At 45.2% G+C, this 19,054-nt stretch overlaps 1 protein-coding gene and 2 pseudogenes across 1 annotated transcript; 1 reads left to right on the forward strand and 2 right to left on the reverse strand.

Moving 5' to 3' along the window:
* Nucleotides 1-482: 482 nt before the first annotated feature.
* Nucleotides 483-597, reverse strand: LOC120616984 (uncharacterized; annotated as a pseudogene).
* Nucleotides 598-4,482: 3,885 nt separating this feature from the next.
* On the reverse strand, nt 4,483-16,175 carry SMIM10L3 (small integral membrane protein 10 like 3). Its single transcript, XM_039876359.1, has 3 exons — nt 16,171-16,175; nt 15,660-16,056; nt 4,483-4,648 (listed from the first exon to the last, which is right to left on the reverse strand). Exons 1-3 carry the CDS (start codon nt 16,173-16,175, stop codon nt 4,628-4,630), a joined length of 423 nt encoding a protein of 140 aa, XP_039732293.1. The 3' UTR covers nt 4,483-4,627.
* LOC120616607 (60S ribosomal protein L10-like) lies at nt 16,100-17,252 on the forward strand (annotated as a pseudogene).
* Nucleotides 17,253-19,054: the final 1,802 nt, after the last annotated feature.

The following is a 19,054-nucleotide window of genomic DNA, read 5'->3' on the forward strand; positions in this document are numbered from 1 at the left end:
CAAATGTTGGTTTTTTTAGTGAAACCAGTGCAGAACGGATGAAGCAAATAACCATCGGTAATCTTGCCAGCACCATGAGCTTCAATCATGGTCTGTCATTTTTTTGACAGGTATGATCCAAGCCATGGAAATTAGTCCGGCAGTTTTTGCCCTGAACATCCTTGGTAAGTAGATTGAATTTTCTAAATGCGACTTCACCTTTCTGCAGATCACCTGGGCTCACTTCAAAAACACGACCCTTGAGACCAGCAGATGCTATTTTGGTTCCTTGAGTTCCCATGACTAGTATTTTTCCAATATTTCTTATATTGATCATAACTGGTGCTTTCACATTATACCAATCTCAGAAAATGGACCATCCATTTTCTTCTTGGCTCCCTTTTTGCTGCCTATTTATTTTTTATTTTTTAGGCAACGCAACTTTGGTTGACCTCACAGATTGCAAGGACCTTGTCAGCTTACAATCCCTTATTTATTTATTATGCCTACAGCACCTGGTCTTCCTAGGTAGTCTCTCATCCAAGTACTAATCAGGCCCGACCCTGCTTAGCTTCCTCAGACGGGATCGGGCTTGTTCAGGGTGGCATGGCCATAGATTTTTTGTTGCCTTTTCTAAGGTGCTTGTTTCTGCGGACCACCATGGTGCTGCTCAGAGAGCAAAAAAGCCAAATGCTTTTATTAAACCATGTCTTGATATAAACAATGTCTTGCTCTGCCGCAATAAAGATCATTTGTTTCAGGAAAAGAAGTTTACCCTGTGAAGATTACCTTTCCTAATCAGTAAACCCCTTTGCGATCTTTTCTAGTCAAATTTCAGTAGTGCAAATATACTGCTCACTGAATAGTTTTCAGTTTGAAGTGCAAATGAAAGTAAACATGCTTTTTTAATTGGTCCGATTAATAATCGTTTTGATAAAAATGAAATTGGAAAGGAAGAGGTAACATTTTGGGAGCAAGGGGGGGCCTCGTGAATCTCAGGCCTCCAATTTCAGATGCTTCCGTGGGACATGTTATCACTCGGCTGGGTTTTCCAAAGCTTCCACCACTAGCTGGCGTTGACGAGCGATTTCCAGCTGAGTCTATAGAGCTCTATAGACCTCGGAACTCTATTTCTTCTCCTTGGAAGGCTTAAAAAGCATTTTTAAATTATCTACAGGAATGTGTAGAAGAAATTCTATAGCACGTTTCTTACTCTTTGTAAAATTAGGGTACAGCAGACCCTTGAACACCACGGGTTTGAACTGTGTGGGTCCACTCATACGCAGATTTTTTTTCAAAAAAGACAGTCGGCATTATGTATACTTGGTTTTCCCATCCGCGGATTCAACCAGCCTTGGATAGAAAGCAGTATTTTCAATGCCCAGTTGGGAATCTGTGGATGCGGAGGGCCGACTGATGCACTGTTCTACACCATTTTATATAAGGGCCTTGAGCTTCTGTGGATCTCAGTATCCGCAGTGTGGGATGTCCGGGAACGAATGCCCCACAGATACCGAGGGGCCACTGTAGCCAAGTTTTGGGGGCATCCAGTTATACGTAGATTTTCAACCGCACGGAGCATTGGTGCCCCTAGTTCCCGCGTTGTTCAAGGATCAACTGCACAGCGCGTGGTCTCTATGAATTTCAGAACACGCAGGGATTTACGCCAAGCTCCAAAATACACGCTTTGCTTCCTGTTTACAAAATCGATGATCACATATGAATGATCTATTTAAATGCAAGTTTCTTACTTTTTTTATTCTCTGTAGGCTTGCAACTTCAAGATGTCAACACTCATTCCAATGTTAAAAAAATGATTTCCAAATGTGAATAACCAAGTCCAAGACTTTGTTTCTAAATATAACATGATCATGCTGTTCAATCCTTGAGCGCACAACCATGAAGGCAAAAAAGGAAAACATATGTAAACTCAAGAACTTTTAAAACAAGTTTCCGGTCGTTCTCATTGCCAAAATGATACAACCTGAAATACTTCAAATGAGTGATTCCTTGTATGACTCAACCACGGAAACTTAATTCATCCAAAATACTGTACTAATTACCTCAAAAATCAAAATAAAAAAGTCCTCATTCTACAAAGTCATGAAACTTTATACGGTACATTTACCACCACCTCTCCACTCTAGAACTTTCCGAAGGAGCAGCCATCTACAGACAGGAACTGAACACAACACAGCAACAAGGGGAAAATTTCAACTAAGTACATGTGAACTAAGAAATTAATGTGAAAAAAGTTACCGGGAACTTTCCTCCAAAGCTTTTAGAAAAAAACACGCCTTATTCTAATATAACCACACGAAAAAATTTCAAATCTATTAATTTAGCATTTGATGCCAAATAGGGAATTCTTTTTTCTTTGCGACTGGTTGAAATTTTATATACTGGCAACTTATAAAACAAAGGAAATAAAACAGTTCATGAGTCATGGCAAGTTCTATCCCAAAGGAGTAGACTTAGTTCATAACAAAAAAAAGCTAAGGAGAGGGAGGGGCAGGGGGAGGGTCAAGCGGTAGCAGTCTTTCCCATTTTAAACCATCGAAATGTCCCCTCGCCTCAGTTCATAGCCCATCAGTGACCCCAAATGAGACGGCCATGAACCGGGACTCGGAGTGCTCAGTCAAGACTGTGTCCTTTGAGCCTGGCTGGCCAAAAGGATTCTTACTTTGGGACTCTGTGAGCACCACCCCAAAGGACACTATTTCACTCACCACCACAGGAAAGTGAGAGCTGAGTTCCGACCTAGCTTTATATTTCGTTTTTCGAGCTCTGCTCCCTAAATCAGCAACCTGCTCCGACTGCAGCTAAAAGACGTCTAAGTATTAGGAAGGCGGCGTTAATAAACAGACAAGGTGCACCAAGACCGCACACATAAAATAAGACATTTATTTTGCTAAAGAAATTTTATTTTTCATTTTCCCAAAATACTAAAGCAGCACACAGTATAAACTGATATATGCAATCCATAATCCCTAAAATGGTTGTCTTACTTTGGGACTCTTTAAAAACTCACCCTCTTAAATTGACCTTTATCAAAGTTGTCAACAAACGACAAAAGGAGTTATCTGAGAAAAAATCTTAATATGAGAAATCTCAACTCCTAGAAACTGGGACTGTCTACAAGGGAAATATTCGATTTGCCTCTGCGACGAGCTACTGCAGTCTCTCACTCCCTTCCGCTTCAGGGAACACCGCTGGCGTTCCTAGTTTGAGAAAGGTTTATTCTAAAGAAGTTTTGTATTGCAACCCTCACCATAGGGCCTCCAGTAAAGTTGTTTCAAGTGGAAGGAAAAGGATTTGAGAAAAGAAATAAAATTTTGATGCAAACCAAAATTATTCTACAAAATGCAGAAATGGTAGCAACTCACCATCAACTCAGCAAGGCTCAGGGCAAGTACAGAGGGGCTGGGCTGACTTTTACAAATACCCACCGACATGAGATGAGCAGAGACAACCAGGGGGATGAGGGGGGGACAGTATCTGGGACAGCAGCCCTTTAGAATGGGTGAAGGCATATAAACGACTTTATGTTAAATCTTGATGTTCTAATCTGTTTATATAGGATATGTCAATGTTCTCCTTGAAATGGTTTCCCAATCCTGAATGTCTTTCAAGCACAATTTTAGATCGTGTTTAAAAATTTTCTTCTGCATCAACCAGTTTCCCACAAGTTTAAATTTCACTTATTTTATCTGGTCATAAAAACCAGGAACTTCACGGCTGCACTGTCTGCACCCAGACTTATCGCAAAGAAATCATTCTAAGACAACGTTTAAAAGTAATCTTGCTACGTTTATTGTTCAGCTTGCACCTTAACTATGGCATAACGGCTTTGCCTTCGAAGCTTGTACAGCCAGTAACACCAGCGTCATCTGCAGATCGTCTGCGGTACTTTTCACACGTGGAAGCATTTCCTTGTATTCTACCGTCTGCTCTGAGAACATGGGCTCTGAACGGCCAGGGGGCGCACAGCCGGTCTCGTCATCTGGGAGCACTGCGGGGCATGCATGCAGCAGTGCAGACAGGACAGGACGCAGGCAAGCTGGCTGCAGCGCAGAGCCTCGTCCCTCAAGGCAAGTGCTTGGTGGCTCGTCCTCAGAAATGCCCACTTCTGACAGTTTTTGACGGCATGGTAGTCCTGACCCGCAAGGCTCTCCTTTGTGGCACGGTCTTCTGCGCCTGTCGGTGGCCCTGGGCCCCCCTCCCAGCCAGTCCCTCACCGAGGCTTCTGTGACGCCACAGGCCAGCCCAGCAAAACGGCCTTCTGCAGGCGCAGGGAGCAGAGCCGCAGTCTTGCTCAGAGCCGCTGTGGAAGCGGAGTTTTTTCTTCCTGATTCTTTCAAATATGGAAACACGTTCCCGCCACTGTGAAGTGAGAGGCTGACCTCACTCATGTCATTTTTCTTTTCCAGTGATAAGGTCTCATTTCGCAAATTCCCACTTTCACCAACGGCCGGCGCCATCGCCCAGGACGCAGGGCTCCCCTCCTCTGCTCCTCTGAGTCTGCAGAGTCGTTTGTCCGGGTCCTCGCCCTCCCTCTTCACTTTTGCGAGGCAGGTGCCAGGAGACCCTCTCCCGTCCCTCATGCTGTGTCTCTGACGCGGTCAGCCAAGGACACGCCTCTCGGCCTTCAATGGATCTCAATGTGAACCTGGAAAAGACAGTCAAGTTCAAGTGTTATAATGAAGAGTCATCTTTGGAGAGCCTAAGCACCCAGATGCTTCCCCACGGATATGGAGATCTCTGTCAGTCTCTCGTACGAGGAGCCCTATGTTTTGGTAGAAAATAGGATGACAAGCGACTGATTAGAGATCACAACAAAAAGAATGATACTTTATTAATGAGAATTCCTTAAAATACTTAAAAATAAGAAAAATATAGCAGTATAGTCATTTGTGTAGGTTCAATAAATATCTGTCCTTCCTTTAACTGGGATTTAACTGGGTGACTCAACTATGCAACCAACCTTACCTGAAGTGTCCTAATTGAGAATGACTCTCAGCGACTAGGTGTGACAAGCCACTTGTTAGGAATTGAGGCCGACTTTACTTATGGATCCAGCGTCTACGAAGCTCGGCCAGGAAAGCCAGCCTGGGGCGGGGTCCTTGCCTATGAGATCCCAGCCCTAAAGTGGACAAAGGTCACTCGCCGGCAGGTCGGAAACCCCAGAATTTTGGAGCCTCAATAAGAGAAAACTTCACCTGAATTTATAGGCATTGCAAGTAAAAATATGGCGGGGAAAGCTTCCTAGGCTGGGTTCCCCACTCAGACTAGCAAATAACAAGGCTCTAACAAGGCTGATCTGAGATTTCGCGTGAAAACTTTTAGACAGAAGTTGATGTGTGACCTCAACAGCAGCTGTACAAGAGTGAACGCGAGGCGGCCCATCTGGTAACAGTCTTTAACTGTTAAGGACCAGCCTTTTCCCGTGGCCAGCAATAACCTCTCGCTGACGTTATGATGCCCTGAATGGGGAGGACGTCCGGCAAAACAAAACGGTGAGAGGCTTTGAAATGGACCAAAAGTAAGATTCCTGGGTGCACCATCGAGTGCAGCCTTTGGGTTCCCTCATCTAATAGGGCCCTGCACCTCTGCCTTCGAGCTGCTTTATAACTCTCTAAATTGTAGAAAACATGAGAGGAAGGCAAGTGATTTCTTATCAAAAGAAATGAAAGTTAATTTTGTTTGGAGGGATGCAACTGATTATTGCCTTGTGGATAGTGATCAGTTTTACATCTATTTGCAAATTCATTTTAGCATCCCTGAATATGTGTGTGTTTTGTCTAAATTCTCCTTGAAAGTGACTATCATCTTATTAGTTCCCTCACTGATGAGTTAAAAACGTTTTTGTCACGTGTCCTTTTAAAAAATAACCATAACCCCAGAACACAATTAGATGGAAAACATAGTCAGCAATTTTTCTGAGAAGCTAGCCTGAGGAGCAGCGCCCTAACCAAAATGCAGTAACTCTACTGGGAAGGACGCAAATGTGGGTGTGCGCGGTGGAGGCCGGGTGCAGACAGCGACATCTGTCTCGCCTCGCACAGCAAGACAAAGACAAAGCCTACCAGCGAACAGCCGAGAAGCAGCAACACAAACGTGCGACTCAGAGACAGCAGTCACTGCTGAGAAGCAGCTGTCGCTGGAAGCGGCCGGCCATGGGGCTGGAGAAACAGTGGTAGGAAGCGGCTGTTCCTCTAAATTGTTTAGAAATGTAAACAGAATATACTGGGAAGAAAACAAAGCAAATAAGTCTTATTGGGGGCTGGAGCAGAAGGCAAAGCGGGCGGAAGGTGGGGAGCCAACCGGGGGACAAAAACGAGGCACGGCCACTGGCATCGGGAGCCTGGGCTTCACTGGGCAGGTGGTGAGGGACACAAGAACTCCCAGCCTGGAAACGCTGCGAGGTTTGCTTTTCGGATGAGTCACGCCGGCTGCGCGAGCCGGCTGGACTGGCGAGGGTCACAGCGGCCCGGCAGGAGCCAGGCCGACTGTGCAGGAGAAACGGCGCGAGGCCATGAGAAGGAAGAGGAGAGCGGGCACATTTCAGCGTCGGTGACTGACCAGACGCAGAGGAGGGTGAGGGGACTCGTTTCTTCTTGCAGTTCTGGGCCACGAAGGTGTCACTGACTGAAAGTGTGTATGGGGGCGGGGGGAGGTCTGGACCGGGACAAAGGGCCCAAGAAGCATCAGAATCCCAGATCCAGAAGTCGCCAGCTTGGGGCAGTGGGCACAGTGACAGCCCTGAGAAGGGACAGAGATGGCGGGTATGGAAGGCCAGGTCTTTGAGACCTAAAGAGCAGGGACAAGGGCCCCCAGGGCCGCCAGGGAGGAAGACTCAAAGCACCTCCAGAAAACTCAGTGTCGCAGCCGCCAACCGTGTCGGGCACTTCAGAAAGAGTGGGCTAGGTATGCTGCTCGTGCAAACGAGGCAGGTACGGCGGAACGCGGAGGAGCGGCACGTGACCCTCAAGTCCCGTCGTTAAATGGGGTTATCTCACCTCTGGGAGCACGAGAGAAAATACCAGAACAGCTCAGCTTAGTTCACTTCTAGCTCATCCCCCTCTCACTTTTTCTGTTTTATAATATACACCATATTTTGGTAGAGCAAAATAGCTACTTCATAAATAAGTACATACCTCTGGGGCAAGCTCAAAACTTTTTACTGATAGAAGTGGGACCATTACTCTATATACCTACTGATAAAAATATATTTAGATACTATAAACCAATATACAAATGTAGGGTGCAAATTTTTTTAATTGCGATATAAATGAAATAACAATAGTTTCAGGTGCATAGCACAATTCAATCAATATCTGCACATGTTATAAAATTATCACAAACCAACGCCCATCACCACGCATGGTTACGATTATTATTTTTTTCTTGTGATGAGAACTTTTAAGAGGTCTGATTCTTGTATGTGTAAGTTCTGGCTACAATTCAAAATAATACTTTCAAAAAGTTCAAGTCAAATAAAATTAACTTTTCTTGACGGTTCTCTCAAATTAACTTTCCAAATTATGTCAAACCTTACATTCATTTTACTAATCTGAAATGTACTAAAAATGAACAGTTCCCTGAAATGGAAGCATTCCCAAAATATTTTTAATACATACTAAAATAGGTTCTCAAAAAATTCTTAAGTAAAACAGGTCATTTAATATGGGCCAACTCTCAGGAAAATTAGTTTCTAACCTCTTTTATTATATCTTTGTATGAGAACTCTGTACCATCCTGAGATAAAAATATTCCCAGAATCATGTTAAAATATTTTAAATAAGGCACCATTAATGGAATCAATAATCATGTATTTAATAATGACAGGATAAACTGTTTGCTGAAGATTTTCTAGTTCTCTAGTAAATTCAGCTATAAATTATGTATTTAATTCTTTTAACGAAAAAACTTCAGTAGGTCAGTGAAAATATTTTGGCTCTGAGCCCTCGACTAGCCAGCACTTCTGATATTAGGCTGTTACATAATTTACTTATATTCTGAGAGCCAGAAATAAATTTTGTTTAATTTCTAAACATGTAGTCATTTGTGAAATATTTTTTGTGGTTTTTCCACAATATACTACATATGTTGGCACATTATATTGTACTAAAGTATAAATAATTATACAATTAACTGTCCTTGGCCCCAGCCATGGCATTATTTCTCTCCCACGTCTTAAGTCTACAAAATAATCAGCAGCGTAAATTATGGCAAATCGACTTATCCACCCAAAATGAGACCACCACAATAAAGGAAGGAATCTATTTTGAAGTTCAAGGCACCATGATTCAGGACAAATAACATGCAGTACTAGGACTAAATTCCTGAACTAGCTCCCCTACCCTCTCCCTCTTCCCTCCAAAGAGATGGCACAGGTTGAAAGGAAAGCACACAGGCCAGATGCAGGCAGAGAACAGGATTGTCTGGGTGTGGCCAGGTCCTCGGTGCAGACATGAGAGGTCACCTTCCACAAACACCCCTGCCTGCTCAAGGCAGCTGACCTGCTGTGTCACAACAGGCCTGACCCAATTAGGCAGCTGCTGCCCTCTTGGACTGCTGTCACCTTACCTTCCCAAACCCGAGCTATTAATGGCCTCAGGGACCTGATGGTCTGGATACTACCGCTCTGTAAACTAAAAATATCCTGGCCTCGATGCTTCTAGGCCAGCTGGCAAGGCTATTCCCAAAGGGGACCGGAGGAGACATGGCCACAGCAGAGGCTGTTTGGCCAGGTAGGGGTGACAATGGGCTCCGGGAGGGTCCCGCCATACAGTGGCTCACACACACACTGCAAGACCGTCCTGGCCCCCCGCTTTTAGATGTGAACACCAGATCACTGAACACTGCTGTGCTCGCGACTAAAATGGATCAGACTGAGGCGGCGGCTGAAACGAAGTTCTCCAAGCGCTACCCCATGTAGAGGATGAGAAACCGGAAGGACTCAGCCCCTCCACAGTAAGCCGAGTCACGGCCACGAGAAACGGCGATAGTACTGAGTTTGTTAGCAACCGTCCCGCACATGCAAATCAAAGCTGCCACAACAGCCAGCTGTGCAGCTCTCACTAGTCACCACCCTGGTGACTCTGAGATGTCCTACCATAATCTTGATGCAAAGGTGTGCTCACTCGCATATCTGAGAGCCAGGATGTGTCCCAGCTGGGGACCTCAGGCCATGCTCTTTCCTCAGGGTGTGAGGACTCAATATGTGACGTGCCTAGCACCTCTCCTGACCCGCACCCCACAGTCATCCAATAAATGGCAGCTTTTACCTTCATTATCGTCATCTAGAGTGTTTTAGGGAACGAATGACAAAATGCTGCCAAGGAGTTCTGTAAAGCAGAGGACAGAGAAGTGACCACTGGATGGCAACATGGAAGTAGCCCAAACACAGGCTGGCACATCTCAGTGGAGGGACAGAGGTTGAGGCCCACGCTGCCGTGGCAGCAAGCAGAGGTACCGTGCTGCAGCGAACACCTCAGGCAACCACCTCTGCCGAGGCCCACTTGGCAGAATTGTGTGCAAACGCCCATGACCTTTCATTCGAGATCATACTCCTGCGACTTTTTGCTACAGATTCAATCAGCAAGCGTTCACTATGTCCCTGCCCGAAGCCAGGCTCTGGGGTAGGCGCAGGGGTTAGGGTCACACGCCAAGCAGCAAAATGGTCTGTCTTCTTAAAGCTGGCTTTCCAGTGAACATATGTACAAGGACAAAAAATGTCATACGCACAAGGTTTTTCACTGCAGAAGTGTTTGGAGAAAGGTCATTTTGGTTCCATATCACACGTCATATATTAAGATAAACTCCAAATGCACATTTATGAGTAAAAAATGAAGTACCAGAATAAAACATGGATGAATTCCCTACAAAACCCAAAAGTCAGAGAAGACTCTTAAAGTTGACTACATAAAAACACTTCAGCATGGCAAACACACCATAGCAAGGTCAAACCATCACAGCAACCTAGAGGCTGTGTGCGCTTCCTGTGGGGGGGTGGGCGGGGGGGCGGCTTGGTCACTGAGGCCCCTCCCAGGGACAGTCCATGGCTGCCATGAGGCTGCAGTGGGTGAGCTGGGGCTGAGCTCCTCAGGGTCTCTTGTCAGATTCTCCCTGTAGCTGGTGACCTGGCTGCCCCCAAACAGGTTCCAGTTGCCCATCTTTTCATGGGTTTACTGGCCATCTGTGTATCTTCTTTAGAGAAATGTCTTTTCAAGTCCTGTGCCCATTTCTGGATCAGGTTGTTTTTGCTGTTTAGTTGTAAAAGTACTTTATATAGTTTGGATGTTAATCCTTATCAGATATATGATTTGCAAATACTTTCTCCCGTTCTGAGCTGTCTTTTTCACTCTCTTGATAGTGTCCTTTGATGTGCAAAAGTTTTTAATTTTGAAGTCTAATTTATCTACTTTTTCTTTGTTGCCTGTGCTTTTGGCAAGAAATCATTGCCAAATTCAATATCCTGATTTCTCTCTATATTTTCTTCTAAGAGTTTTACAGTTTCACCCCTTAAGTTTAGCTCTTTGATCCACTTTGAGTTAATTTTTATATATGGCATATGGTTAGGGTCCAACTTTGTTCTTTTGCATGTGAAAGCAATTCATTTTTATTGGCTCTTACAAAGCTATCAGGAGGTGCTAAAGTCTCAATGTCTGTGTTCCCTTCCAAATTCATATGCTGACACCCTAATCCCCAGGATGATGGTATCAGAAGATAAGGCCTCTGGGAGGTGCTTACGTCATGAGGGTGGAGCCTGTGAATGGGATTAGCGTTCTTATAAGAGACCCCACAGAGCTCCCTAGCCCCTTCCATCGTGTAAGAACACAGTTGGAAGGTGCTGGCTATGAACCAAGAGGGCCCTCATGAGACCTTGACCATGCTGGTACTTTGATCTTGGAGTTCTCAGTCTCCAGAACTGTGAGAAATGTTTGTTTATAAGCCACCCAGTCTACGGAGGTGAAGAAACACTTTTCCAAGGATCATCTGAGAAGCAGTACCTGGCTCCCTCCTCAATTAGGGCTGCTCCCTGGTCCCGGAATGCTCCCCCCAACCCTAAGTATTCACAAGCATATTTAAGAAAAAAATTTCAAATGATAATACTACACAGATCATTTCTGAACTTGTTTTTCTTTATAAGTGGTGGATCTCTTTTAACATTAGCACATATAGATCTAATTTGTACACTTTAATATCTGCTTGAACCATTATATGAATATTTGTAAGACTTTTTAAAAATAAGTCAATATATAGGTGATGTATTATAGAACTGTACACTTGAAATCTATATAATTAACTAATGTAACCCCAATAAATTTAATTTAAAAAATATTTAACCCCCAAAAAACAAGTCAAGGATATAGGTGTTCACTATACTATTCTTTCAAATTTTATATAGGTTGAAAGTGTTTCAAAAGTTTATGAACCATGATTAAAGCATTTACTTGAAAGACGAAAGACTCCATACTACTTCTACATTTCCCATGTTTGGTATTTATCATCTCGAAGTACACAGTTGTTCATTATCTCTGAAGCCAGAACAAATCGAGTTTACCTGAGCCCATGCTTTTGACTTGGCTGATTTAAGCTTTTATAGAATTTTCTTAATAGTCTACAATTTCCCCCAATTTTCTTTGAGGAACTGATGTAAATTAAGCAACAGAATAAAACTCGTTTCAAGCTGCGACTAACCCCAGGACTGCGGTTTTGAAATCTCTACTTTCTGACATTGTTTAGAACCAAGATCATTTCTTTAGAGCCAAAGCCAAAGTCCTTTCGAGGCCTACAGGACACCATGTGAGCTGTCCCTAAACCTCTCGGTCCGAATCTCCTGTCACCTTCTTCCTCCCTGACCAGCAGCCCGCTGTCCTGGAACACACAAGGCTCGGGCCAGGTGTAGGGCCTTCTCTGTGCAAAGCGAAAACTCCTCTAATCCAGACATCTGAGGCTGAGGCCCTCCCCTCCTACAAGGTTTCGCTCAAATGCCACCTGCCACCTAATCAACTGACTGCTCTTTTTAGTAGGCAACCAGCTCCCCATCCCTACCTGCCATCCTGAACTCTTTTCACCTGACTGGAATGAATGAATGACAGGTAGACATTGAAACACACGGAGCTGTGGATGTAGAAAGTCATTCGGAAAGGGAAGACTACGAAAGAGCAGTGAGAAACAGAATGAGGAAAAGGGCTGCACAGAGGGAGGGGCCAAAGCAAGGTCCTCAGGCCTGGTCAGCACAGGGCAGTGTGGCTGACAGGGACGGCGCAGAGGCACAAAGACACTGCTCAGTTTGACAACTATCACCAATCATCACAATGTACTCAACTGTTCTTTTTCAGGCCTCCCCTTTTAATACTTACGAGAGTCTGGGTCACCTGGGCTAAGACACTTAACTCTTCCCACAGCCACAGGTGACCTGTTATTTTATAATAGGTTCTCAGTACGATTTTTTTTCTTTTAATTTTTTAGGCAAGGCAACCCTTGGTTGACCTCACAGATTGCAAGGACCTTGTCAGCTTACAATCCCTTATTTTTTATTTTTTACACCTACAGCACCTGGTCTTCCTAGGTGGTCTCCCACCCAAGCACTAACCAGGCCCGACCCTGCTGAGCTTCTGAGATCGGACTTGTTCAGGGCAGCATGGCCGCTGACTCAGTACAATTTTTTTTTATCTTATACTACATTTAGGTTTTGGTATGGATTGTCATCTTTTTACTGCCACGTATTCAAGTTCTATATAACTAGGTAGGATGCTAATGACTAGATTAAGGCTTGCTCGCAAACAGTATTATAAAATCATAACTCTTTCCACTTTACAAAGCCCTTCTGCATCTATTTTCTCAATCATCATTCATATTAAAGAGATATTGACTTCCTTAAAATGTCTTGCTACCCTACAAAGGATTTGGGGGTTCTAAGTAAATGTGTGCGAAATAAGAGTCCTTTATCTCTTATTACTCATAAAACAGATTCCAGCACCCCTGCAATGTAGAGGGTGAGCAGATTTCTGAGTAAAAAGAAGGTGGTGAGCTGGGGCTGCCCGCTTTACTCAGCTTCTACTTCCTGTTGCAATTCCCTTTACCAGAGGCCAGAAGAGGTAAGTCAGTGATTTTCCACAAATGAACAGAAACACTAAACGCGCAGGGGAGCTGAAAGCAGCAGATGTAGAGACACGGCATTCCCACCCTGTCCCCTCCAGCACGTGAAATGGCTGCTGTTGCACTTGATCACGCCTGAGATCGAACCTAACATCCTCACACAGTTCAGACAGCCCTCTCACAAGGTACCTGATGATCGCCTTACCTGTGTCTGCCACCCTACTCACCCCTGACCTGACTGCTACCCAAGCATTCAGCTCCCGAGTCTCCACAGCTGTGCTGTACTTGGGCCATTGCTTGGCACCAAGTCCACCGAGTCATCCACTCTGGGCTGTTGGGACTCATGCACCTAGCTCTCCTGACTGCCCACACCACAGTGACAGAGCCGACTTCTCTCTGTCATTACAGAGTGGATTCCCTGTTACGAAATTTGTATTTGAATAACCTTTCCAGAGATTATCTCACTGTCCTACAAACAACTGCGAGATCTGGAATCCTTTATTCCTTATTGCATATGAAACAAACAAGCCCACGGCACCCTCGCAATGAAGAGAGCAGGTGCAAGATCATATCCGTATGGTGACCACAAAAGTCCTCTCTGAGGTAAGAACTGAGGTGGGAGAATGTACATTCAGAGCATTCACAGCCAAGGGACAGCACATGAGCTGGAAAGGGCCGCACGTGCAAATGCCCAGAGGCAGGTCGGGGCTTGGTGCACACAGAAAACCGCGAGAAAGAAGAGTGAGCAAGGAGCAAGCCAAGTGAGCGGTTAGAAAGGTGAAGGGAAGTCAGATTTTCAGGGTAAAAATATGTGAACTACACTGTGTGCAGTGGGAAGTTTTGTTTTGGGTGAGGAATGACATGATCTGATTTACGTTTTAAAAAACTTCTCTAACTGCTCGGTGGAGGATAGATAGAGGCTACTTGCAATAGTCCGGGCAAGTGATTATGGTAGCCTGGACTAAGGGGGTGATCGTAAATATAAGTGGACATACGAGAAAGGTGATTTTTTTAATGGTACAAAACTGATTTGCAACATTATATACTATGTTTTCTCTTACATTCTTGTGATTTCATAAATGACTGCAAATTACTAATGTAACCCTAGAACAAGAGTTTCCGAAGCAGGAGGTCGGGGGTCAAACACAGCCTGTGGACACATTTTGTTTTGCCCAAAAAGTTTATTTTTTTTAATTTGTGTTAATTTGATATCTAGAAATCAGAATTTCCAATTTTCCTTGGAAATCACTAGATCTGGCAAACAACAGTCAGCTAGTGGCAGCTGGCCAGACAGAGCACAGGCTTTCTGGTATCCCAGTGCCCACGCCCAGCACCCTTTACTCAATCATAGCACCTGCTGGAAAGATACCCGAGTTGTCCGCTCTTCTAGTCTGGCACCACTTAAGGATGCCATGAGTCCTTGCTCACAAAAAAAAAATCTCAACTTGGACCTTGAAGCAGAGACCCATGAAGCAGAGACCCAAGTTCATCTCATTTGCTCTTAACACACTTTTGATCAACAGTTGGTTTTTAAATTGTATGTGGCCTGCCATCACCAGTGACAGGCACCCAACACCTGAAGGTCCAGGCACGGGGACAATTCCATTTTGATGCAACCAAACCAGAAGAAAAAAGACAAAACCTGCCTGGTCTCAACACTGCCTGGTCCTACTGCTCAGGCTTCCTCTTTTTGCATACGAAAGAGCAACACAAGCACTGTTAAGACTGTAAACCCCCAGAGGGCAGGGACCTGTCCCTTCTCCATCACAGAGCCTGTGCCAAGCACTCTGCAGGCACTCCAAGATAGGTAAATGGAATCCAAGAGGAGCTTGGCACTTGGTCATCTACGACACATTTGGAAAGGAATAATTCTCAATCTGACGACTTTCCGTTCCACTAGAAAAACGCATCGGTAGTTCAAGGGATGTAGAAACGTCAGTCATTTATAATGGTAATCTCCAGGGAGCTCTGTGCACGCGCGCACGTCTACTATTTCATATCAGAATTGTTTTTGGCCTCCGAACCTTTCCATCTCTACCTAGTCCACCTCATTTTCCCTCATCTTCACCCCCATCCCACTTCAACCCGGACCAGGATAAATAAGATTCATCTATCAGAACATTAGTTAACAATAATGAACCCATTTTAAGTTTCAATAATTTTTTGCGAAGCTTTGTAAACTTCGGGACCTAGGAAAGTCAACCACAGAGCCACCACCGCCCAAGCCCAGTCTGTAATTTTCTGGGCAACATTTCCTTTCCACGGCCATTACCCACCCGTCTCTCCGCGGACCCCTGCCCCGGCAGTAGGCCCTCAGCCAAGGCAAGACGCTCCACGCTGCCCCCACCACCCCAGCCTTGTTTGCTAAACGGGAACAACAATAACCTCAACGGGCTTTTCCCCGTGGGGCTGCAGGAGAAATGCACGGTGCTTGGCAAACACTCAGCATCCAGCTTGGCAGCTCGTGACAGCATCTTCATCGTCCGGGGAGGGGTGGGCCGGGCCGCGCCGGGCGGACCGCACTCGGGGAGGGTCGGGGGAGAGGGGCCAGGCGGGCGCGGCTCACCCACCTGCAGGCGGACGTTGAGCATCATGGAAGCCACGATGTACAGGTAGGGGAAGTTGATGCGCAGCCGCCAGGCCAGGTCGAAGAAGATGAGCAGCGTGCGGGTCAGCCCCTTGCAGAAGACCCCATAGGAGCGGGCGGCGGCCGAGCGCGAGAGCCGGAGAGCCAGGCCCGAGAGAGCCGCCGCCATATAGACCCGCGCCCGCCGCCCGCCCGCCGCGCACTGACCGGCCGCGGACCCGAGCCGCCCGGTGCTCCGAAGCCCGCCCGCCCGCCCTTTAATGGGCGCCTCGTCGCGCCCGAGCCTGCGCCCCGGCCTCTGGCCAGCGCTCGGCGCGTTGACGGAGCGAGGGAGGCGGCGGCGGAGCCGGAGGGCGGGCGGGCCGCGGGTAGCGGAGCCTCTGCGTCACGCTCCGGGAAGCGCCTCCGCCGGCGGCCGCCCGCTCCCAGCCGGGCCGCCCGGCGTGACGTCACAATGCCCGCGCCGCGCCTGCGCGCCCCGCCCCCGGGCCCGCCCCATTTGGTCACCTTCCCGCAGGTGAGACCGGCTGTCTCCCGCCGCCCCCTAACGGTAAGCAAGGAAATAAAAACAAGCTCTTCCTTCGGCGTGCCACTGAAGATCCTGGTGTCACCATGGGCCGCCGTCGCGCCCGATGTTACCGGTATTGTAAGAACAAGCCGTACCCGAAGTCCTGCTTTTGCCGAGGTCTCCCTGATGCCAAAATCCCAGTCGTTGACCTGGGGCGGAAGAAGAAGAAAGCTGATGAGTTCCCACTCTGTGGCCACACGGTGTCGGGTAAATAAAAGCTGCTCTCTTCCCAAGTCCTGGGGCTGCCCGTATTTATGCCAACAAGGACATAGTGAAAAGCCGTGGCAACGATGGCTTTCACTCCCGACTGCGGCTCCACCTCTTCCATGTCATCTGCATCAACATGTCTTGTGCTGGGGCTGACAGACTCGGGGCAGGCATGTGGGGTGCCTCTGGGAAGCCCCAGGGCACAGTGGCCAAGGTCTGCATTGGCCAAATAATCATGTCCACCCGCACAAAACTGCAGAACCAGGAGCATGTGATTGAGGCTCTAAGAAGGGTCAAGATCAAGTCCCCTGGCCGCCAAAACATCCACATTTCCAAGAAATGAGGCTTTACCAAGTTAATGCGTATGAGTTTGAAGACAAGGGTGGCTGAAAAGTGGCTCATCCCAGATGGCTGTGGGGTCAAATACATCCTAATCGCGGCCCCCTGGACGAATGGCGGGCCCTGCACTGGTGAGAGGCTTGGCGTTGCCTGCTCCTTACACACACCAATAAATCCTACTTCTTATCCAAAAGAAAAACAAGAAAAGCAAAGGCAAGAGATGAAGACCGAATTGGTATTGAGGAGTGGCACAACTCTGTGAAAGCTCTTAATGCCCTTGACCAATTACAGAAAGCAAACAAAGGGAGGCTTTTCAGGGCCAATGGACAGAGCATTGTCCCCATGTGGATTGCTTGTGGTCTCCAGCCATTCTTGTTCACTATCCACTTATATAAAGTTTAAATAACTATGGTATTAAAGCCCCTGATGTAAAAAGTAAAAATATTGAAATTTCCAAAACTACCGGTGGTCTGGGGTTTTGTGGGTTTTGGGGGTTATAGTGAAGTGCTTTTTTTTCCTCTTTTTTCTTTTTGTTTTCTTTTTGTTTCTTCTACTTTCTTTTTCTTTCAACAGTGAGTTTTTAAATTCCTACTTTAGCATGTATGTGTCTATTAAAGAGATTTGCGTGGGAAGAAGGTAGATACCTTCCTCCTAGTTTCAGAAAAAGTATTTCATGTCATTACTTCTGCCCACCGATGAGAAAGTCTGAGAACTTGGGACAAAAGGGTTTCACTGATGAAATGAAAAACAAGTCTTAAGTCCTTTAAGAAAACAAAAGTAGAAAACTGTGTGAAAACGGATTTAAATGTAAAATCCTTTGGCCCCAATGGATTTGCAATAATAATCATTTTTAAGTCATTTAAAAATTCTATAGCCCTAAATGATTAAATCATTAAAAATTCTTTTTCATTTTATGCATCTATAATTTAAAGATTATAAATCACAAGAACATATCTAGCATTGTCATGACTATTATTTAGCATTATTGTTTTTCTTTAAATGTCTACTATATAAAAAGAATTCTATTCTTTGATGCTTCGTCATCCTATATTTACTATCCATTGTATTCTAAAAGTGTAAATATTTGAGGGTTTTTAGCTTTTGGCTAGCTTTATTATTAAAATAATATTTTTCAAAGTATTTGCACAAACCTTTAGATTGCCTGACTTTTGCAGCATATTTTGCCTCATTTATTGTTGACATTCAAAAGCTCACTTCCCTTTTTTTGTAAGCTATTTTTCCTTTCAGTGCAGTGGATGCTATCTTTGAAGACTGCAGAACACATGGTGCTGAATTTTCATTGTTTTTCAAGCTATTCTTTCCAAAAGGTAAAATACCGTGTTTAGGAAAATAATTGAAACATTTTAAAGGCTAGAGTCTTCAATGGAAAATTTGCCAGAAGACACAAAATCAATCTAACAATGTATAAACAAGTTTGGACATTAGCTAAATTTATTCTTGGGCCTGTAAAGATTTTCACTTTTTATTAGAATTATGCCGAAAGACCAGATGGGCTGTGGCAATGTGAGATTTATATAGCTCTCCTCCCTGGTTACTCATTTCTTTGTCTGTAAATGCCATTGAGGCAATGAGGCATTTTTAACACGCGTGCCATAAACAGTGGCAAATGGAATTACCACAAAATTAACCTGAGCAAGGTAAAAAGCCTCTTGTAATCAGACATAATGAGAGGTCAAAGAGAACACAAATGAAAGCTGACAAGATTTGAGGTTTAATATGTATCTATCAAGGTTAACTAGTTCCAAGCTATAAAGCAGGCTGGTGCATTCATTAGTCTAGCCTCCTGACTTAACGTTTAACTCAGACTCAAGTCTCTAGCATCTCTGGAAAGACATTCAGCTAACTATAATTTGGGAAACTAACAGAATAATTGTAAGTCAGTGTACAAGGTATTTTCTAATGGCACAAAGGGTTATGAGAGCTGGGAGGAGAAAAGAAGCCAAGGCAAATAGGGAAGTTTTATCAACAACTGATCAACAGGTCCAGGTGATTTGCCTACAATCTTCCCTCCTGCCATCAGAGAAGCAATAAACAATAGTGGAGTCTTTTTTCTTTTTAGCTTAACTTGGTGAGAAAAGCACAAGGAAGCCAGGGTCCAACTTCAACAATTTCTTAATACTCCAGGACCCAGTTCTGTAAAATGAGGATAAAAGACTCCCATTCCCTAGGGAAGGCAACACTGAGAACTAAGTGAGAATAGGCATGCACAGCATCCGGCACAATCCTAGGCAGATAGAGGGCGC

The sequence above is a fragment of the Pteropus medius genome, unplaced genomic scaffold (assembly GCF_902729225.1).
Source record: "Pteropus medius unplaced genomic scaffold, Ma_sr-lr_union100, whole genome shotgun sequence".
Lineage (NCBI taxonomy): Eukaryota > Metazoa > Chordata > Mammalia > Chiroptera > Pteropodidae > Pteropus > Pteropus medius.